Source organism: Mirounga leonina, unplaced genomic scaffold, assembly GCF_011800145.1.
Source record: "Mirounga leonina isolate KUSES-001 unplaced genomic scaffold, KU_Mleo_1.0 Mir_153, whole genome shotgun sequence".
Classification (NCBI taxonomy): Eukaryota; Metazoa; Chordata; class Mammalia; order Carnivora; family Phocidae; genus Mirounga; species Mirounga leonina.
This window is the reverse complement of record NW_023270387.1, coordinates 10,577,922-10,601,399: the sequence shown is the minus strand read 5'-3', so window position 1 is coordinate 10,601,399 and position 23,478 is coordinate 10,577,922. Positions and strand designations below refer to the sequence as shown.

At 51.7% G+C, this 23,478-nt stretch overlaps 1 protein-coding gene across 2 annotated transcripts in view; it reads right to left on the bottom strand.

The window, feature by feature from the left end:
• The window catches only part of ZBTB16 (zinc finger and BTB domain containing 16), a 187,135-nt gene that overhangs the window by 54,377 nt on the left and 109,280 nt on the right, over positions 1-23,478 (bottom strand). For both annotated transcript variants that reach the window (XM_035008982.1, XM_035008983.1), the window contains exon 4: positions 8,663-8,749. In XM_035008982.1, the coding sequence (XP_034864873.1) occupies positions 8,663-8,749 (87 nt within the window). The remainder of the gene's footprint in view (positions 1-8,662; positions 8,750-23,478) is intronic.

Genomic DNA, 23,478 nt, shown 5'->3' with positions numbered 1-23,478 from the left:
TCCTCCCCCGTGCCCTCCGGCGTGGGCAGGGGTTTGAGGCTCGCTCTGCCTTTCTGTCCCCGGCAAGTTTTAGGTAGATTAAGTTGTTTGTCGTTGTCTGGCCCTTCGCCCTCCGCCCCCTCCTCCTCTGGGGCCGGCACCTGGTAGCTGCCCCCGGGAGGAAGAGGTAGAACAGTTGCTGGTTTTCGGGGCCCAGCACCACCCTTGTGCCAGATCTGGGGCAGGAGAGGGGCAAGGCGGGCAGCCATCCTGAGGGATGGAGTGTGGCTGCTCCCCTTTTAAATCCTCCCCCCACACCCCCCGCACCTCCTGCCGCCCCTTCCATGCTCACCCGCCGCAGGATGTACTCCAAGTAAGGACTTCGCTTTCTGTTCTCAAGTTCAGAGCCAGAAACGGCCTCTGCAGCTTCCCCCAAGCATCATTAAGCAGGGATGAGAGAGGGGCCAGCGGAAGCAGGGAGCTTGCAACACCAGGGTGGGGGAGCATTACTGCACCTTCTGCACCTTCACAAGGGAGAGGACGGTCACCCCGCTGCAGAGCATGTGCGTGCATGTGCGTGCATGTGTGTGTGTCCTCACTGCTTCTTCCTTCCAGAGCTCCAGCAAGATGCCTCCTAGCCTCCTTCCCACTGCAAAGAAGAACACTCTGGGGCAGGGCTCTCTCCAGCGCCCGCCCTCGGCTTTCCCCAGACGGCAGATCCCACAGCATGGCTGCCCTTGGCCACCAGGTGTGTCAGCTGCTCCTGGACCATGGGACCGACCCTCTTGCAGCCAACACCAAGGGAAGGGGAACCAGCATGTCAACATTTACATGGGCCTAAGTGGCTGCTTCTGGGACACAGGAATGTGGAATCGAAGCAACTTTTTCTAGGCCAGGAAAAGAAAGCCCTTATTCTGTAGTCAGAGTCGAGCTTGGAGTGGAAGTAAGGACTCATGGGTTCTAATTCTAGTTTGGCTTGTTTGTTCTCAACTGACCCCCTTTTTCAAATATGGGCTTCTGACCCCTGACTTCACAGGCTTTTGGACAGGCAGAGTAGACGCCTGGTCTACACATGAGGTTCAAGGTCCCTACTGGGGAGGGAAGACAGCGTTAAAACATGGGCTCTGGGGTGCAGAAGGCCAGGCGTCCAAGCTGGCTATACCCCATGCTGGCCTTCCTTAACCTTTCTGGGTCTAAGTTTTCTCTAGCAAAGAACAGGGAGGAAAACTGTGTCTGTGTTAGGACTGTAGCCAAGACTTAAATAAAATTAGAACTCCAAAGTATCCAATATAGTACAGCTATTGTATTATCTGTACCCAAGGCAAGTAGACCCACTTGGTTCATTGACTTCACAATACTGTCATCTTCAGGAAAGCAGGGACCAGATTGTGTTCACCATCATATATTGGGTCCCCAAAGCCCTTCCACATAGTAGGCACTTGAAAACTTATGGAATAAGTGAATGAAGGGATGATGGGACCAAGCAACTGCATAGTCTAACTCACTAACCTGGTGGGCAGGTGGGGGGCTGGAGGGGAGAGATGAATGTCTTCAGGTCAAGTCTAGAGATCTAGTTCAACCTAGTGTCCTAGGCCTCCAAGAAGACCCTTAAGCCTGGCAATGGCTTTAGCCATATGTGTCTACCTCTTTTCCTCACCAAGGTACTAGGAGGGCCTCAGGTAGGATGACAGACACAGAAAGTCATACTTGAAGAAGGCAGGGACCCAGAATTCCCAGGCTCCTGATGGTCGCAGACATGGGCCAGGATACCAGCAGGAGACTCAAGATTCTTGAGCCTTTGATGGTACCAACCAATGAGGCCTCCTCTAAAACATGGCCCGGCATGCTCCTGGTGCTCCTGGAGGGTGAAATACCTATGCAAGGCCTAGGCTGAGCGCTTTACACAGATTATCAAACTAAATCCTCACAATACCCCTTATACGATAGATACCATCCTTACCCTGATGTTATGCAGGAGGAAACCGAAGCTTACAGAAGCTAAGCAACATGCCCAAGATCACAAAACTAGGATTGGAATCTAGACGGTCTGACACGAGATCCCAAGTTCTGGGGGGCACTATGGACAGAACACCCCGAACTTCACACTCTGACTTCAGGCCCTGAAGGGGCACCTTTCCGGAAGCCTCTAAGGCAAACCTAAGCCACCTTCTCAGGGCCCAAACTTGCCCAGTGGGTAAAGCCCTCTAGAGAGCCTCCTTCCCCCTCCACTGTCTTTGGGCAAGTCTGTCCTCCCCAAGCAGCCATGCACTCAGACCCCCTTCCTGCTCCTTGGGCTCTCACAATCTCTCTGGCCTGACCCACACAGACCCGTGCTGGCTCTGCCTTCCCCATGTTCATGGAACAGGCAGGTGGCTGCTCGGATGTCCCTATATATGAATGAAAAGGCTGAAAGTTCCTACAGGTCCCCCCGAAGGCCCCTCACCGAGACCTCTTCCTTCCCGCACAGGGCACGCTCAAGACCGTCTTGTCCCCCTCGCCTTCAGCTCAGAGCCAAGGTAGCTCCCCTGCCCTCTAATTAACGCCACCCGATCCCGGCTGTTGCCCCCAGGCCTGTTCAGGTCCCAAACGGGGATGTACAGTGGCTTGAACAACATTATGATTTCTAAAACCCACTCCTAATTAGTTTGACTTTGAATAAAGAGGGTAATTATTTTTAAATTTATTAACTGCTGCCTGGCCGGAGAAGTTTCCAGATCAAATGACACGGAGAAGCTATTTCTGTTCAGTGATGCAGCAATTTATATTACTGATCGGTCATTAAAACCTCTGGCACAAAACCACTTGTGTTTCCTGAGCCAAGATAGTGTCCATGTGTCAAATTTCAAACCAGGAGTATAAATTAAGCCATTAATGGTATTTATCAGATTATCTGGACTTAAAGAACTACTTACTAATTTAAGACATGCCCGACATAGAACCCACACGGTACGCTGGGTGTGCATGTATGTACGTGTGTGTGTATGCATGTTTTCTCACTTTTTATTTTACTGAACGGTTAAAAAAAATCTGATGTGTCAATGAAGTACAAGCATCTCAGGGAGCTACGTAGCTGTTAATTCCTCGCTGCTCTGCAACCCAACAGTTTGGAAGCAGCCCGGTTTTGCAATATGTATTTGTCATAATATAAAAGGTGTAAAGTGATCTCTGTTTATCTCCTCAAAGTCTTCGCTGTACCCAAACAGAAAGCTGAAATATGACAACAAAGCCCGAGCCCAGGCCAACCACAAGCATGGCCTCCCAGAGCACCAGCCGGAGGCCACCAAGATCTTGGGGGAAGGGGCGTAGGAGAAGTCACACACACCCCACGACAGAAATCCAGGTTAAGCGGGGTCCAAAGGGGGAAACGTGAAGATGCCATTCGTTTGGCTAAAATGGCGTGAGAAATACTTTCTACAAGATTCATTTTTTGGTTTCAAAACCCCTAGAAGACACCATGATCACCCATCTGATGCAATGCTGCAGGTTAGCTCCGTTAGTCCCCAACATGGCGGCTTTGGGAATGGAACTCCCAGACTCAATTCGTTTCAGGCAAGTTATATCCTGTCCCGGGAGGGGGATGCAGGTGTTAGGGTGTTGAGGATTCTTAGTTAAATGGGTCACAGGGATTTAAAAGAACCCTGCCCAGACAGGGTCCTGAGCAAGATGATCTCTGAACAAGTTCTCCCCAGTCTTCAGCCACACACCTGTGGACCACAGTAAGTCACTCTGGAGGCAGGTGGGGGGCAGCGGGAAGTGCTGAAGTTGGAGTTGGGTCAAGCGCCAGCTCTCCACTTCCTAGTGGGTGGCTTCTAGGCCTCCGTTTCCTCATCTATTAAATGGGTATAAGAGAGAAATGTGTTTTACCCAGTAAGGTATCAGAAATAAAGAGCAGCATGACCATGACTTTCCCTCTCCCCAGGGTTTCGGCTCCTTTTCTTCTTCAGAGCGCTCTCTGCTCTCTTGTTGGCTCTCCAACTGTACCTGGCGCCCCACCTGTCTCTTCCCAGCCCAGTAACTTCAGCGTCAATGTCCGCATTCCTTGTTAGTTGGCCACTCCCTGCTTCATGGGCCCCCTTTCCTAGAACAGAGATGGCAAATGGATGTCCAGTTGTGTCCTTTCTTTGATAATTAGACGAGTCTGGGAAACTACCTGGGTTCTGCAGGCAACGGTGCTCTAAAGGAGCTCTGCCATGTGTCAGGAAGAGCCACTGACAAAGGATAACCCTGCTGTGCATCTGTCCTTCACCCAGCCAAGCCTGCCTGCACTAGGAGTGGCCCAGTGCCCGTGACCACTGGGGGAGCGTGCCCACAGCTCATGCCCAGGTGGGGAGGGAGCCCTTCCTAAAGCATCCCCCTTCACCTCTCACTCCTAATTTGGATTCATTTTCTCCATTTCTTGCCCCTTTCAAGAGCTCCATTGACTCAACCTGGAGATAAAGCTAAAGGGAGGCAGGATGGGCTGGGTCCACCTCTGCCATAGGAAGGACGCACTGTATTTCTTTTGCAGGTGAGGTGACCTCCAGGGCAGAAAAGATGAATAACAAGTCAAGGCCATCATCCTACCAGAGTGTGGAATTAGAGCCCCATCTCAGGCTTTGGACTCAAACTCCAGGTTCTTTCCAACCACTAGTCAAATAGACTTTTCTGGAAGGAGTCGGCCACTTTCAAATTCTCACTGACTTAATAAATCCTAGAAAAGCATTGGTCCTAAGACGGCTCCCAACTTTCAAAGCTGCATCAACCCAGATTCTAAAAACAGGCAGAAATGTCATTTATGCCCATGAATTGTATGTATGCTTAAAAAAGAGTGTAATATCCCAAAAATCATCAAATTGTGTACTTTTAACAGGTGAACTGTATGGTATGTGAATTCTATTTCAATAAAGTTGTTTGAAAAAAAAATAAATAGAGACCATGTCTGCATTGATCACTGCTGTATTCCCCCCCCAGCCCCGGGGGTGGGGGGTGTCAGGCACACAGAAGGTGCTCACTAAGTGCACCGGATCTGTTCGAAAACAGCCTCCCCTCCTGCTCACCCCTCAGGGACTCAGCCTCCGCCTCTGATCCTGGCTGGGAGGTGGCTTGCTTCCTCCTGCTGCAGATTTAATCCGCATGCACAGCTCAAGCGGCTCACTGCTCAGGCTCCACAGGCCCCAGAGCAGAATTCTCAGAGTGGGATTCTCTGTCACGTGTGGTCTGGCAATAAGAAACTGGCTGGGACCGGGACACCCGGGTCCGGCCCTGGCTTTTAAGATAACTAGCTCTGGAACCCTGGGCAAAATCACTTGGCCAAGTCACCTTCTCTGTAACCAAGCCAGGGAGACGCTCACCAAAAAGCGCTCCTCTAGCTGTCCAGAGCAAGGCCCCTGATACCACGTTTTCCACCTGGGAAAGGCAGATCGTGGGAGGTCACAGGACACGGAAATACCGCTGACCTAATGGTGGTGGCGGCCGCGACAACTGACTGGTCTTCCTTCTTCCACGCTACCCCCTGTAGTAGCCTGGCAGCCAGTCTCCAAGGCGACCACCATATACCACTCCGTATTTGTCTGTCACGACCCCTTGAGAAGGGGAGTCTAGCCTTCCACCCCCTGAATCTGGGGCTCAGCTGTGGCTGCTCTGACCAATAAAACATGGCGGAAACGATGCCATAGATTTCCAGCCTAGCTCAGAAGAGAGCTGGCAGCTTCCGCTTCCAAACTCTTGGGACCCTGAGCTGTCCCGGAAGAAATTCAGGCCACTCTACCGCGGAGGGAGGCCGAGTGGCAGAGCACGGAGAGTGAGGAAGCTATCCTCAATGTCCAGCCCCGCTGGGTCTGCAGACGACCTCCGGACCCACATACAGCTTGACTGCAATCTCATGAGAGACCCCAAGTGAAAACCAGCCAACTGAGCCCAGTCAACCCACAGGACTGTCAGGGGTAATAACCCTCGGTGGCTTTAATCTGCTGGTGGAGTGGTTCATTCCACAGTAATTACTAAGTGACACACTCCCCGTGGTCAATTCCCAAGGAGCCAGAGTGAGCTGTTACACACATAAATCAAGTCATGTCATTCTCCCATTCAAAACCCTCCAATGGACTATTATCTCCTTCTCTCTATACGTGTTTGTGCACGTGCGTGTGGGTGGGATGTGTGTGTGTGTACATACATTACTATCATTCATATGCCATATAACATGTAATTCATGCATTTAAACTGTACAGTTCAATAGTTTTTAATATACTCAAGAGTTGTGCAACCATCAGTTTTAGAACATTTTCATCACCTCCCCCCGAGTCACTCCCAAATTTCCCTTTAATTCCCCCAGCCTCTGGAACCTACTAATTCACTTTCCATCTATAGATTTGCCCATTCTTGATGTTTCCTATAAATGGAATCATACAACATGTGACCTTTTGTGATTGGCTCCTTTCACTGAGCATGATGTTTTTAAGATTCATCTACATTGTACAGTATATCACTCCTCCACCCCTTTCTATAGCCGAATAATATTCCATCCTGCGCATAAATGACATTTTGTTTATCCAACCATCAGTGGGCGGACACTGGGTCATCTCTACCTCTGGCTATTATGAATAATGCTGCTATAAAAATTCATGTGCAAGTTTTTGTGAGAACGTATGTTTTCATTTCTCTCGGTAGACACGTAGGAGTAGGGTTGTTATGCATATGGTAACTCTATGTTTAACCCTTTGCGGAACTGCCAGACTGCTGTCCAAAGTGGTTGCGCCATTTTGCATTCCCACCAGCCCTGTGTAGGGTTCCGATTTCTCCACGTCCTCGCCAACACTTCTTCTTGCCCGTGTTTTGTATTATAGCCACATCCTGATGGGTATTAAAAACAACTTGTCATTTTGATTTGTATTTCCCTTATGATGGCCCAGTGGTGTCGAGCATCTTTTCATGCGCTGACTACTTGTCTATTTTTGGAGAAATGTCTGTGCAGATCTTTTACCCATTTTTTATTTTGGTTATTTGTATTTTTATAATTGAGTTGTAAGAGTTCTTTATCTTTTCTAACTGTTAAGTCTCTTATCAGGGATACGATCTGCAAATATTTTATCCCCCTCCAATGGACTTTCAGCACACGGAGAATAAAATCCAAATTCCTTACTAGGGTTGAGAGACTCACCTGATTTTTTACCTCATCTGCCACCACTCCCTGCACTCACTCCCTGCCCTTTCTCCCTGCCCTGCCACAAGGCTCCTCATGCTGTTCCCTGAGCCAGTCAAGTTTAGCCTAGCCTCCGGGCTTCTGCAAATGCTTGTTCCCTCTGAGAGGCTCACTCCCTCATGTCCTTCTCAGAGAGGCCCAGCTATTTAATCTAAAATATCACTTTTCTCCGGGCGCCTGGGTGGCTCAGTTGGTTAAGCGACTGCCTGCGGCTCAGGTCATGGTCCCGGAGTCCCTGGATCGAGTCCCGCATCGGGCTCCCTGCTCAGCGGGGAGTCTGCTTCTCCCTCTGACCCTCCTCCCTCTCATGCTCTCTGTCTCTCATTCTCTCTGTCTCAAATAAATAAATAAAATCTTTAAGAAAAAAAAATATATCACTTTTCTCCTTATCACTCTCTTCCCCTTATCCTGCTTCATTTCCCCACTAGCACGTAGTATTACCTGACCTTATATTACACACTTACTTGCCTATAATGTCTCCCCATTAGAATCTCAGTTCCACGAGGGGCCGGAATGCCATCTGTCTCGTATGTTACCATACCCTAAATGCAACAAGCATGCCAGGCACATTGTGGGAAGTCCATAAATATTTTAAATGCATCTACTCCTATGTACGAAATGCTCACTATGGGCCAAACACTCTGCAGAGCACTTCAAATAAAGTATCTTAATACATCCCCGTGACAACGCGACGCTACGGAGGTAGGTACGATCATGACTCCGCTTTGCTAACGGAGGAAGTGACCCCAAGTAAGAGAGTATCAAGGATGAATTCCTGGTCTCGCGGGCAGGCAGGGCAGAGCCAGGGTGAGACCCAGGCCATCCAAGCTGCAACACTCCGGGCCTCCCTGTTAACTTGGGCAAGTCACTTGACCCTCCTTGGAGGGCCCTCGTCTATGACACGGGAGGTGCCTCCGACCTTACAAAGTTACTGAAAGATTCCCCCGGTGACATGGGGTACGGCCCTGGGCTACACTAAAGATGACTAATGGTGTGATGGGACTGAGGCCGAGCAACCAGGCCTCTAACACCAAATACGGTGACCTCATTGCCAGCTGAATGGTTCACACGCATCCTTTTGTAGACACTGCTTTCTTTTATATCATGACTTGACTCACAGCGGGAAGACCAGCCCGCTGTGGCCACTGAGGGTTTCAGAGGTATTCAGATAGAGTACGAGAGGTTTCCTGACCGTTCACCAAGGCAAGGGGATGCTAGATAACATCGCAGGCCTTCTAAGACCTCAACAAGAGCATGCTAGAGGGCTCTGTGAAGACGGGACTCTGGGGGCCTGTGAGACCTCATCCAGGGCAGCCTTTGCTATGGGGCAAGGTCACACGTGGACGTTCCTGCCAGCCAGCCCCACACACAAGTGTAGCTGAACATGGCACAAGATCCCCAGGACACGACCAGATGTCATGTTTGTTGAAAGAGGCTGCCGCCAAGCTACCTCATGCGTGAGCTGGCACGCTGGAGGACCTGGAGAATGGGCATCAGTCAACTCACCGGTATGGGTCTGCCTGTGTGTCTCCAGGGCATCCTCCTTCGAGAATTGGGCTCCACACTGGTCACAGACAAAGGCTTTGGCACCCGCTGAAAAGAAAGGGGAGGCAGTCAACGTGAGAGTGATATTCCGTTTGTGGGGAATGGGTCCTGGGCCGAAATCGCGTAGGTGGATGCTGGGGGAGGGGCTGGATACCGGTGAAGATGCCGAGTCAGGGACAGCCGCTGGCCCCAGCAGCCAGCCCAGCCCCTCCTCCAGGTTGTGACCACCCACCCAACTGAGCTCCAGATGCCACCATTCAGGGGTCTCCCAGAGAAAAGAGGGAACAGAATCAGAATAACCAACACAAGCAGAGATGGGGTCTCGATGAGATGCCCCAAGAGGCAGCAGGGTTCTGGGGGGCCGCCTCCACAGAGAGGAGTAAAGATTCAACAAGAGGAAACGTGCCCTGTTGCTTAAGTTGTACCTTACGGGAAAGTAGGAATTGCTGGCATACCTCTACTTGGACAGCCCCTAACTCAGTACGTCCAAAACTAGACTATCTGCCCCAACAACCCCCTGCACCTGACCACTTAAAATCCCTGAGTGACTCTCCTGTGTCTTCAGGATAAAATCCAAACTCCTCACCAAGACTCACAAAGCACTTCTGGACGTGCCTATCTTTCCAGTTTTGTCTCTCACCCCTCACTCTTGCTGCCTGGTCTCCAGTCCCACTCAGCCGGTCGGGTTCCCTGAAGGGGTCAGGCTCTTGCCCACTGAGAGGCCTCTGCGCATCCTTCTGCTCCTCCCATGTCTGACACTCCAGCCCCACTGGAGAGCACCACCTACGCACCAGCTGCCATACTTCTGTCCCCGCATCTGGAGGATGCAGCCCTTCCCTGTGCTCCCACAGCACCCCGTACGTTCCAGATCAAAGGCTCACTGTGTACTCTCCTAAATGCCTGTGGACCCATCCCTGTCTCCTGCCACACTAGAAGCTCTCCGAGGGCAGGAGCATGTCATCACATGCACAGCTGCATCGGCCCGACACCCGAGGGAACCTACTACTGTACATATTTGTGGAATCAACAAAATCAATTCAGTGCGATAGCAAATCGATAAACTTTTCCGAACCGTTATTTACAAGGCTCAAAGCGACAAGGCCACAGCATTAAGACAAACAGGACTTTTTACCATTTGCTAACACTCTTCAAGGCTCTCATGCGGTGACTTCATTCAGGGGGCACCTGTCTCGAGCCTTGGCCATTTTCATTCGAAATGTCTTCTAGATGCATCGCTTGCACTGCGTGTCGATTCTCACTGCCCCATCCAGGCCCTTGTTGGGTGGTGCCCAGAACACTGGCAGACTCAGGACGGCCGCCACCCCCACCAGCTGGCCTGACTCACCCAATACATGCAGGTGCCGTGAAGGCCACTTGCTTCCTTCCTACTTCTTGCTCAAGAACTTACACGGCTCACCATCTGCACTGATTCTAAATTCCTCTATGTGGCTGTGCGGCCTGACCAGCTAGCCACCCAACTCCACGGGGAGCTGTCTTCACCAGCCCTGGGTGGAACCGCTGGACCCTCCCTGAGTCTCTGCATGTGAGCACAGCCTGGTCCCAGTTCTCCATCCCATTCCATCCTCAGGACCGGAGGATGTGCGCATCAAGCATGCCGTCTCTGTTCTGCCCTTTCCAGGACGCTCTCCACGTCGTTCCTTTCACAACGCTGTGTTTTACATTTGTATGAGAGTCTCAGAAGAGGTAGAACTTTTCTTAAAGATTTTTTTCATTTATTTGACAGAGCAAAAGAGAGCACAAGCGAGGGGGGACAGGGCAGAGGGAGAGGAAGAAGTAGGCTCCCTGCTGAGCAGGGGGCCCGAGGCGGGGCTCGATCCCAGGACCCTGAGCACCCGGGCGCCCCACGGCAGAACTTCTTACATATTTATAGTAGAAACCTAGTGCTGCTTTCCAAATCTCCGCTTTCCTGAGGCCCTACCAGATACCAGGCACGATGCGAAGTGTTTAAGATGTATTGTTGCCTTTGATCCTACCAACCGTGAAAAGTACATACTGCTATTACTCCCCTTTAGCAGACAAGAAACCCCAACCTCAGAGAGGTTCAGTAGCTGGCCCAGCGTCGCACAGGGGGTAACAGAAGGGGATTCAAACCCGGCCAGCCTGACTTCAGAGCCTTTGTTCTTAATCTCTGTGTATTTGGGCTTCCCTAGGCCTCCACCTGCAAAGATGCTTCACAGATAAGAAGGTGAGGTATGGGCTTCCCTCCCCCCAACACAAGAAAATAAAATTCCAATACGTCCCTTTTATACATCAAAGTTCTGTGTAAAATTCTAGCTGGAGAAATGGTTCCACTACTCTTTTTAAGAAGTTTTAAAAACGGGGCACCTGGGTAGCTCAGTTGGTTAAGCGACTGCCTTCGGCTCAGGTCATGATCCTGGAGTCCCTGGATCGAGTCCCGCGTCGGGCTCCCGGCTCGGCAGGGAGCCTGCTTCTCCCTCTGACCCTCCTCCCTCTCATGCTCTCTGTCTCTCAAATAAATAAATAAAATCTTTAAAAAAAAAAAAAAGAAGTTTTAAAAACTTCTTCCTTAGAATAACAGCACATACTATAAGGAACAGAACTCAGAATACAATTTGTACCTGCATGGGCTTAAATTAAACGGCAATAAACAGTTCTTGCCAGTGACGGGTAAAAGGATCCCAGAGTGTGTACAGAATGTCAGGTCCTAGGAGAACAGTGACCTTGTCTATATTCCAACTGATGAGCAAAATATACCCTCTACCAGGTGGCTCAATAAAAACATTAGTTGACTGGCTGAATAAATGAATGAAAAAGTGCCCTAGGAAAGATATGGAGTCACTTTTCCTTAAGAGCTTCAAATATAAATATTGCCAGTTGTATTAGGTGGCTGGAGTTGAATTCTGCCTGGAGACGGGGAGGTCACGATCACCTCCGGGTGTCCCTTCAAGCTGCAGGGTGTCCTTGGACCAAGGACCATTCGTGCCTTCTACGGCTTCCAGAAGGAGCTTTTGAAGGAACTTGACGGCAAGACAGTCCGAATGTGTGTTCCCTCAGGTGGCGGCCAGGACCCCTTTCCATCCACGTACACTGGAAACGCAACAAGTACGTCAAAGAGCAGCGCGGACCAGGCGGGTGGATGAAGCCACAGCCTTCCTGCCCCGAGAAATTCTCCCCCAGTCCCGACTCACTAGCCAGCAATGACTTCCTGCGGATCTGGAAGGGATCTGACTTTCGCTGCCTTTCTTTCTTTGCTTCTCACAGTTCTAACGGCTCCCTAGAGGAGAGAGCAGATGGGGAGGCCCGAGGAGGGCAGCGGGGACCGGAGAGCCCCGTGGGCTGAGCCTCAGGCAGGAGCCCTGCAACCAGGTGAGGAGGCTTTGCACTGCAGCCTCAAAGGGATGTGGTGCAGAGGGTTCTTAGAAAACAGCCATCCACACGGCGAGAGCAGCATCAGCTTTAAGGACCGAGAAGCAGAGAGAAAGGAAGGAGGGCAGGTAGGAAGCGAAGGGCCGGATGTGTGCCATCGGACAAGTTCAGATGAAGATAAAAACAGATCAGCACATGCGATCTTGTCAAGGCTGCCGACTTGGCCCGAGCCTGACCACATCTGGTTGCCCTCAGCGTCCTCCCCTCTCCCCGCCTGCCCTGCTGAAGTCACGACACTGAGCTGAGGCTGTGAACGCCCCCTGGCCTCTGTGCAGAGCCTGGTCCACCCAGATGGGTCAGAACTCCTATCACACGCCGAGACCGCAGACGTTGGCTCCCATCTCAGGCCCCACTCGGGAAGCTCTGGGACTCCCCCCACCCCCACCAAGACCCCCGCCCCCCAACTCCCCAGGGACAGCCCAACAGCAAAGATAGACACTTCCTGGGTCCGGGAGCCCAGCAAAGAGAGGCAGAAACCCCCTCTTCCCAAGGAAGCATGTGCCTTTAAATTGTCTCTGTAATGGCTGGCTCAGAGGCAGAAATATTTGGCAGCCCTGAAATTAAAAGTGATAAATTTCCTCGCCAAGCTTTGATCAATAATAGAGGCCTCATCTGTTAATCAATAAGACAGTCTCTGCCTGTTTACTGTGCATATGTTGTTCGCTGCTGCCTTCACTGTGATGTCAGGTTTGCATTCAAAGCAATTCAAGTGCGTATAAACCACATGGCTATTCCCAAAATGCATTACAGTGACATCATTCAGGCACTAATACATTTATAAAGCATCAGTGCGAGGCAGCGACGGAGGGAGGAAAGAGGTCATGCCAGTGAGCACGACAGATGCATGGGGAAAGATCAGCATCTACCCGCCCCCCAAAATTTCCTGGGGCTCATCTTGGGAGTGGGGAGAACACCAGGGCATGGCACAGGTCAGGGATGGCCATGCCTTGCCGTATCCTACCTATACACAGGGATGTTTTCTGGATGTCCATTAAGAGTATGTCCAAAGGTAGATTACAGTAAATGAACAAGAGGGACAAAATCCCTGCCCTCAGAGAGCTTATGTTCTAGAAGGGAAGGCACATCTTTAAAAACCCAGTAAATATAAACCAGGTGGGGACAAGTGATGAAAAGAGAAGTAAATTAAGTGAAGAGGGACAGAGAGGGCCAGGGGCTGCTATTTTATGTGGGGTCGGCACGGAAGAGCTCTCTGATGAGCTCGCATCTGAGTGGGGAAGCTGAAGGAAGAAGCAACACTCCACCCCACCCTCATCGAAGGAAACCCATTCCAGACAAAGGAGGTGGAGGCCAGCAGGCTGGAATGGGGCCAGTGAGGACAGAGGGAGAGATGGGGTCGAGGAGGGGATGGACGGCAGGGACAGAAATTAACAGCCAAGAGGGAGAACAGCCGGAAGATGGAGCAGGCTGGACCCTTGCCATCCTCCCTCGCGATTACAGATCTGAGCAAACAGCACCATCTAGAGTGGGGAGAACCGGGTCCCGGGCCTGCCCGGCCACTCACGGCTGCGGACACCACAAGGACCCTCCTTCCCGAGCTGGGAAATGGGCTCTGCTATACTGAAGATGGAAGGGGAAGAGGGATCTTAATGAACATAATCTCCTTGTCAGTCACCAAGCACTCTGCAGATACAGGAGCTCACTGACATCATTTATACCTCAGGAGGCAGGAGAGCATGCTTCAGAGCTCAGGATTCGGGTCCGACGGGTCAGAGTTGGAATCCCAGCCGGACTAATCATGAGCTGAGACCCTGCCCCCAGCAAGCTGCCTGATGTCAGTGGGTCTGTCACCTCCTCTGTAAAATGGGAACAAAGTCAGTCCCTCGGAGGAGCTGACAAGGTGGGTGAAGGGCCGGCCCTCTATCTGGGGTCGGGGGTGGGCCGACCCCCACACCCCGCAAGCAGTAGCTACCATCACCACCAGTCAGGCCCGGGGTCAGGATTCCTTTAAAGAACTTCTCTGTGCAAAGTATGATTGATTTTACTGAAGTTCAATGTACAGTTATTTGGAGGTCATTAATCTTGCGTAAAGTGAGTCTCACATTTATAAAGACATATTTCACTATTCTCTCTCTCTCTCTCTCTCTCTCTCTCTCTCTCACACACACACACACACACACACACACACCCCTCCCGCCTCTCATTTAAAGGTGAGCGACTGTCTGTTGAGGGGAGCAAGAAAACCTGTCAAAGGACCAACATGTCAGTGTTGGCAACTATTCACCAACCCAGCTCCGAAACCCTCCCCGGATGAGCCCCAGGAGCCACAGGCCAGCATCCTGCGCTGCCTGGCTCCTCTCTGTCTTCCCCGGCAGACTGTAAGCTCTGTGCGAGCAGGCAGGGCTGGCCTCCGGCCTGTCCCCCCCCTTTCCCAGTGGCCTGCTCCCTGCCTGCCCCGCGGCTGTGCTCACAACTCACTCAGTAAACAAAGAAGCCCTCCGGCAGGTTCCAGGCCCAAAACTGGCCTGGGAAGAGGGCAGTGGCCATTCAGGGCACTGCCAGGCTGTCCCCTAGGGGGTGGCAGAGTCCTTATTCTACAGGCTCAGGGTTCTCTACTGGCCCTTCTGAAAACTCAAGGACGTGGTGTCGGTTGGCACTCAGGCAGCTTGGGGCAAAGAAAGGAAAGTGGAAATGGGGCTGTCGCTTCCCCCACAGCACCATCTCCCTCTGTTGCCCACCCAGCTGCCCAGGGCTCGCACCCCTACAAGAAAAAAGCAACCCCTCCCTCAGTGCACTCAGGAGCGGCCCATCCAAGAGGGCTCCAGCAGCCAGAGTGGACCCTGGACAGGCTTGCCGAATCTGCTGAGCGACCCCCGTGGCCAGCCCGGGCAAAGAGTTTATCTGAGGTTCAATGGTAAAGAGACAGACAGACAGACAGACGCCCTCGCCTTGCCAGCCCCCGGGGATCCTGCAGATGAGGCTCAAGGGTGCTTCATGAGCTACCCTGGGGGAGCAGGACGCCTGACCCCTCTGAATCTCCCTGACTCCTACTCTCTCCTATTTCTCTCTCATTTCTGGATGCCTCCAGAAGGTCAGACAGGGGATCTAGGAAGGAGGAGGGCTCAACGCAGGTTAAGCTGGGGTGGAAAGAAAGGAGGCAGCCACCACAACCCTCAAGGAGGCTGGAGATGGTCTAAGGCCTCCATGTGCAGGGTCCCCTTTCGCTCTGTGCTAAGGATCACCCCGACTAGCAGGAATCAAAGGAGACACAGGCCAGGAAAGCCCTTTCAAAACCATAAAGCTTTCTCTAACCCCCCAGCCTTCCAACAACAGAGCTGAAATCCAGCAGAAGTTCCTCAGGCTCCCTGCAGCTGTCCCCCCCGCCCCGCCACTCCCTTTGGTGTCTCCCCTCAGCAAAGTGCGAAGCCTTCCTCCCTACTTGCCCTCCCCACCAGAAACAGGGTGGGGGGTCCCCAGCATCCAGGACGGGGAGTAGAAGATGCTGAACACAACCAGAAGTGGGCTGGTGTCTCTCTGAAGTAAATAAGGCAGAAGCCAATGAAAGAAGAAAAAAAAAAAAGGCAAAATCCCTCCCTCTCCCACTCCCCATGCTAATAAGAAGGTGGGGGGGGGGCACTGAAAAAAACACTTCACATTTGCCAGCATCTAATGTGGAATCATGAATGCTTTTTCTTTTAATTCCTTGAGAGTTTAAAATAAACATCTTGAATGTTCTGATGAGATACGCATGCCTGCTTACATAAGGAAGTACAGAGTGTACCAAAACAGCAGACCCAAAAAAAGCATAAGCTCTCAGAACAATGAGTACAGACACAGGGCATTTTACAAGGGGCCATGGTGTACAGTTTTATTTACAGTACCTCTTATCAGACAGAGAACAGTACGCTGGCTGCCAATTCCAAAGGCTAGCACTGCGTGTTCTTTCACTCAAGGAGATGTGTGCTCCCCGAGAGGATCTGGAAGGCCAGCTCACTTGCTCGCTCGCTCTCTAGCTCGCTCTTTCTCCTGGATCAACACCACAACAACTGATCCAGAACCAGAATCTCTGTAAGGGACACTCATTCGGGGAAGAGGGGAAGCAGTGGGCAGATGTGGGAAGGACAGGAGACTGGCTCAGGATACGGTTGGAGGAGAGTTCTTTCTAGCCGACAAGGAAGTGGGGGCACCCACGACAGGACAGGGGAGGGGGGCGGGGGGTGAATGAATAATGGGGCAGGCCCCAATCCAAGGTAGGACTGAGGAAGCCACGAGGACCGTCTCCAAGCTATGCCAACGGAGACGGGGACTAACGGGGACTGTGAGCGGCAGGTTTTCAGACCTCTAGACGTCAGTTCCCCATCAATGACCTGCTGAGTGGCTGGACCTCTCACACATGGCTCAATGTCTGCTCCGTAGAAGACGAGGCCGTGGAATGGGTCAGAAGGAAATGCTGAGGCATCTCGAGTCTGAGAGAGCACTTCTAACCCTACCCAATAAACCTCATGCTGTCGGGAGGTCCCACGGTGCCCCAGTGCCCTTGGCTGTCACTGGGATCCTGTGGTCCTGATCTCAAGTCCTACACAGAAAACAGGTCCTCCTTGTCCCTTATGCCTGCAACTCAATTCTCAGAGAGCCTTGGGAGCTCCCGTGGTCACCAATTTGAGCACCAGCAGGAACCCAACAGGCTTCGAAACACAGCCCCTGGCCACCAGTACAAACACATATACTTGCTCTGGGGTCAAAGAGACCAGGTTCAAGTCCCGGTTCTATCATCTCTAGCTCCCACCCTGGGCAAGCTAATTCTCCTGTCCGGGCCTATTTCTGCATCTGTTATTGTAACTGGGCACTGCACAGCTACCTCCCAGGATTGAGTGAGGATTCATTTAAATAGTGTATGTAAAGTCTACAACACCGTGCCTGGCACGCGGGAGCTGCTCGATAACTGCAGTTTGTCGTTAACATTCATCACTGTTACCACTGCTCTCCCCCACTGTGAAGGTCTGGGGCCGGGGAAGACATCAAAGACATGCAACAAACCTACCGAAACATTTGCAGTATTCTTACCACCACGGCCAAAACACAAAGAAGGAAAGAAGGGAGAAAAGATGCTTACTCTGGACAAGTCTTCCGCAGATGTTCTTGGGGAGTGGAAGATAAAAAGAGGCAGAGGGCACTAAAGGATTGTGCACCTCCAAGAAACCCCTCTACAAACCAACAACGTACAGGGCACCTGGGTGGCTCTGTTTGTTAAGCGTCTGACTCTTGATCTCAGCTCAGGTCATGATCGCAGGGTTGTAAGATCGAGCCCCATGTTGGGCTCCACGCTGGGCATGAAGCCTACTTAAGATTCTCTCTCTTCCTCTCCCTCTGCCCCTTCCCCCCTAAAAAACAAACAAAAAACCAAAAAACAACAATATACAAGTAAACACAGGGCCCCGATCACTCTTCCCTGGGAGAAGGTCAAAGAAATGGCACCTCTCCAGTCAGCTCTCAACACTCACGGCCAAGTTTTGACAGCACTATCGAGCTCCTTCTAAAATGAGTGCAAACCTATTTAAGGTGAATTATTTTAAATAAAATCCAAGCAGGATAATTAATCTGTCATAGCAAAAACAACAGCGTGCAAATCTTCCCGAAGTCTTAGTAAGAGTACTGATTTGGGGGTTCACCTTAGCGCTGTCTTTAACCCATTTCTTCCCCAGGCAACTTCCATGACTGGCTAATCCAGGTATGGGGGTAATCAATACAATGACACAAACCCCTCTCTTGTTATGACAATGTCAGTCCCCGCTCTGACAGACCAGACTTCCCTCCAGACACGGTGGGCCAACTCAGATATGTCCCCGAGGTGAAGTCCCCCAGCAGCTGGTGGCCAGACCCGGCATTGGAGTTCTCCTCACTGGCGATACGGTGCTGGGGCCAACTTTGTAGCCTCCGTTCCCTCCTTGCAATGGGGTTATTAACCCTCCCATATTAACCCTATATGAAACATCTGGCACACAGCAGGTGCCTGAATCGCTATTATGATTATGGAGTAGCTTCACTTCATCAAGTTGCTGAGCTTCAGGAGGCCAGCGTCTGGCCTGAGCCTTCTGGAATTCCAGCCCCTAAGGTTCCAGCCCCACAGTTCCTGGGGGACGGCCCACCTGCCACGAGCGCCCTAGAGAGAAGAGACCTGGCATTCCCCGGGGCTCCTGCGCACGAGGTACTCAGCTGTTTGGGAGGACAGAGGGGCACCGAGGGGGGAGGCAGGTGGAGAGCAGGCTCGAGGAGAGCTCTCCTGAAGCACCTCAGAGGGAAATGGACTCAGAGGCCCAGCTGCCCCGCCTGCGCCATGCAGCCTTGGGTGAGCCACTTCATCTCTCCATCTGTAAATAACAAGTTTTAAACTGGGGCATGTCTCAGGGTGAAGGAAAGATGGATGCGCGCTGTGTGAGAACCAGCCAGAGGCACACAGCAAAGACCTTCTCCACGGTCATGAAGGGGAGCTCCTGGGCTTATGGCCTCGGCAATGGGGCCGTGCTGACTAACCCGAGCTGGGGCCGGCTTCTCTGCTTCAGCCAGGGGATTCCTTCTCAAGGAAATACCTTGCTCTGTCAGGCAGGCAACGTGGAACAGACAGTCCAGACGCTGGGAGAATCATTAGCCAGACAGAGCGGGGCCGAGCCAATGAGGCCAAGGGGAAAGGCTGACCCCAGGGTTCCAGGGAACACCGAGGCTCTCAGGTGCTCGCTGCTTTTTGTTTAAGAAAGATAACGCTGAGGTCGTGGCATGTGTAAGAGACTAGGTAAAAAGGTCATTGGGGATTTCTGCCATGATTTTACGGGATATGCCCTCAACCTTTGGATACCAACGATTGTCTTCTCCCCTGGACCCGACTCAGGCATTCTCATTCTCAGGTGAGAGGCTCAGAGTGGAAAGAAGGATTTCTACGGGCATCTAGTAGCTTCAGAGCTCTGTCTGTTACCCGAGCCTCTGGCCTCCTCTTCTCAGCCTCAAATGCCCTGCTCCTTTCTGCTGAAGCACCTTCACAGGCCTTCCCCCCGAAATCTGGCCTGGGGGCCCCTCCCCACACGCCTCCCCAAGGTGTAAGATTCATGAGTACTGTTCTGGACAATGGAGAGAAGCAAAACCGGGCCACTCCAAGAGCAGTGGCCAAGATCAAAGCCCTGCCTGCCCACAGAATTTCCAAGCTGAGGTCGGCCACCACCCGAGCCCCCCAACATTCCCTAACACTCCCGCCAATTAAATTCTCACTTGAGTTATTTTCAGAGGGAAGGCAGGGCACGGCAGCCTTCCCCAGCCCTGACCGCATTCTGCTCCTGCCTCTCACCTCTGGGAGCCGTGGTGTCCTCACCTGCCAAGGAGCCCCTGACACCTCCCTCCCACCCTGCAAGCACACAAGTCCAGGGGGCACCACTCACTCAGCAGCGGGGCCACGGGGTGCTGGGAGGTTCCGAAGAGGCAGTGCACATGAAGGCTCCTAGCAACGGAACTGGCTCTGGGCAACGGAACCCTAACCCTTCCCGTCCCAGGGTCCCAGGGGTCCTGCGAGGACCGTCCTCAATGTGGAGTGGAGGCACTCTACTGTAGCACTGGGAGTAAACACAAGAATACAAATAGCAAACACCTATTGAATACTATGAAATAAGCACCGTACTAACGGCTTAACATGCCACGTACCATTCAATTCTCTCATCAATCCTAACATTATCCCCATCCTGAAGATGTGAAAATGGAAGTCTGAAAAACTTGGTTCACTTGGCCAAGGTCTCATAGCTAGTACGCATCGAAGAAACAGAAACGAAATCGGGGTGGCAGCACAGAAAGCCCACCTAATAGAGGCCTTTGATGGTATCAAAGGTTAAAGAATAAAACATTCCTAGTAAAGGAGGTAGAAACAGGTCCTAAAGGCGGTGTGCTCAAGTCCTCGGTCGTCCTCCACACTCTGGAGCTGGCGGGTCTTTCCCACAAGCTCTGAGGCTGTCCTCCTCCAGGAAAATGCTCGTCTCTGAGCACTTGCTCTATTAAGAGCAACTCCCACTTCCTGGTGCCAAGGGGTGGCAGCTGTATCCATCAGAGCCCGGACTGGGAGCCAGGAGTACCAGGGTCTAGATCTGGCTCTGTTGAGCATGTTGGTATATTCCAGAATCCTGATTTACTCGGCCACCATTTCTCCATCTGTAAAACAGCCCCTCCCTACCACCTAATGATGGTAGGAGAGGAACGAGGCCAAGGACATGAGAACATGCAGGGCTTTACAGAAGAAAAGGTACAGCCGATCCTCAGGGCTGACTTACAATAAAACCCCAATTAGGAATATCCCTCCATGGGGGCGCCTGGGTGGCTCAGTCTGTGAAGCGTCTGCCTTTGGCCCAGGTCACGACCGCAGGAGCCTGGGATTGAGCCCTGAATCGGGCTCCCTGCTCAGCAGAGGGTCTGCTTCTCCCTTTCTTTCTCCCTCTGCCTCTCCCCCTGCTTGTGCTCACTCTCTCTCTCTCTCTCAAATGAATAAAATCTAAAAAAAAAAAAAAAATCCCTCCATGACTGACTCCCCTCATCATTCTCCTTTTGATTTCTTTTTTTTTTTTTTTTAAAGATTTTATTTATTTACTTGAGACAGAATGAGAGAGAGAGAGCTCATGAGAGGGGGGAGGGTCAGAGGGAGAAGCAGACTCCCTGCGGAGCAGGGAGCCCGATGCGGGACTCGATCCCGGGACTCCAGGATCATAACCTGAGCTGAAGGCAGTCACTTAACCGACTGAGCCACCCTGGCGCCCCTCTCCTTTTGATTTCTAAGCAAGCAAGATATTCTATCATTAAAAACAGCCAACTGTTGGGGCTTCTGGGTGGCTAAGTCAATTAAGCGTCCACTCTTGATTTCGGCTCAGGTCTTGATCTCAGGGTTGGGAGATCGAGCCCTGCGTCGGGCTCCACACTCAGTGAGGAGTCTGCTGAAGACTCTCTCTCTCACCCTCTCCCTCTGCCCCTCCCCCTGCTTGCACATGCTCTCTCTCAAAATAATTAAAATCTTTAAAAAAAAATCAATTGTCTTCAAAGTAGAAAACCGGACTTTCACATTGATGGACCACAGCAAACTCATTCTTTCAGAGGCTGAAATAAGACAAGGTTTTCTTGGTTGACCTTCACTTAACCAAAAAGTCTCTTTATTCCCCCTTTCTGGGCAGCCTCGCTAATCGAGTCTTTACAGAACAGATGCTCACTCTTGGCTGCAAGGTCTCCTCCTTTTGCCACCCCGCCTGCATGTGCCCCTTATAACCTGCCCTTTATTCACTGCCCAAAATGGACCCCTTCTCCCAAAAACACACAAATCCAATTCGTTTGGGGCTAAATATGTAAATCTTAGGCTGTGGTGTCCATCCTAGACCACAGAGTTGTCAGTTGCTGTAAATTCATTAACACACACACGCACGCACACCCTGGCAAATGCCAAGGCAGAAGCAACCAGTCCACAGCTTCCACTGTTCCTCTCTTCCTGATGACAGCTGGGAAAGAGGCCTGTCACCTGGCTCGCCCGTCACAACACCCACCACCCCATCTCAGACTGAGCGCAGGGGACTGCCACCCTCCCTCCCCATTCCGCGGGCCCCTCGGTGGCACGTCGCGGCTGCCAGTCTCTACAGGCCTGCTGTGGCTTTCAGAAAACAGAGCATTTCTATTTTTAGCCCGTCTCAGCCTAATAATACCCCCCAACACCCATTCAGCTTAATCACTTTATTGAGGACAAGAAGCAGGCTCTCCAGCCCGGGTGCTTCTGATGTTAGGAAGTAGTAAAATGTTCAAACTGGTTAAAAATGACACTCATTGGCTTGCCTTTGGTGTTTCTGAGACCTTAATTGAGGCCCAGGCTGTGGATCTAAAGAACCTTGCAGGTTTCAGAGTCTTTCCTTCTTACCCCCTGCACCATAATTGAGGTGTTACATTACAGCTCCAGCACTGACATTTTCAGGCTCAAAATTCAGAAGCCTTGAGACTCCACACTTTTCAAAACAGAAATATGGCCTGTCACACTCTAAGGCCCCTTCCTAGCATGAACCACCCCCCACCCAAAACAACAAAACTCGCCTCTTTTGGCTGACCTCGTGCGAAAAGCTGGGGTGGGGGAGTATGTTAAGTGTTATTGAAGCAAATCTGACAACTAAAATGACATCGAATTGCTGCTTGAAAACAGGAAGGTTTGTTTGGTGTAATTAGAGGACCTGAGAATTTGGTGTGTGCAGAAAATAGACTGTTGGCAGCTCTTTCGCAAGCACCTTTGAGACCGTGACTTCCAAAGCTTTGGGGTGACATTCACGAACGTGCAATCTGTGCCTTGTGAACTAGGGGCTGGGGGGACAAGAGCAGCCTGGAAAAAGAACGAAAATGCCCTGGTCTCAGAGGTGAAGACCAGTGGTGTCAGGGGCAGGCCAGCCTGGGTTTACAGCCCAACCTGGGTTTACAGCCCAACTCTGCCTCTTATTTGCGGGGCGATCTTGGGCAACTAAAGTCAGTTTCCTCCTCATCCAATGGAATCCTAACAGCATCAGCCTCAGTGGGGGTTTGTGGGGATGGAGCGAGATCATGAAGTGCCTGGCACCTGCCGGCCCTCAGTCCAACGTTAGCTGCCACGGTTACTGTCCCTGCTCTTCTCCACTCTGCTGTGGGCACCTTCAGAGACAAAGGGCTTAGTCCTTATCTCTGCAGCCTTGCACACGACCAAAAAAAAAAAAAAAAAAAGGAATCTGATGCCAGAATGGCTAATCACTAGCCGGTTGCATGCAATCTCAGGATATCTGTAGACTTGGGGTAAGGAGCTCCACGGACTCAAAGTGGCTGATGGAGTCTGTCCCAAAGCAGAAGCTCTGAGGGGCTGGATGACCTCTCGGGTCCATTCCAGCTGCAAGCTGACCTGGCAGAGGCTCTTCTGCCTTCCCAGCCAGCCCCTCCTTCCTCCCTTCCTCCCCTCTGTAGGCAGGGTGCTCAGAGCCCCTTTATAAACTTCTTGCTCTTCGAAGGCAGAGGCGGGATGCCTCATTAACTTCCCTAGCTAATTTTACAATTTAACCAAATACCACATTCCGGCCTCCACGCAGCCAGCTCTACAGCGTCCGACTTTTACAGCTGCGCCGTGTAGGTGCGGAAGAAGGTGATCCAGGCCAGAGCCGGGGCGGGGTCTCGGGAACTAAAGTGGGAGATGGAGAACGGGGTGTGTGTGTGTGTCTCTGTGTGTGTCTGTGTGTGTGTATCTGTGTGTGTCTGTCTGTGTGTGTGTCTGTGTGTGTTTCTGTGTGTGTATCTGTGTGTCTGTGTGTGTCTGTTTCTGTGTGTGTCTGTTGTGTCTGTGTGTGTCTCTGTGTGTGTCTGTGTGTGTGTCTGTGTGTCTGTGTGTGTTTGTGTCTGTGTGTCTGTGT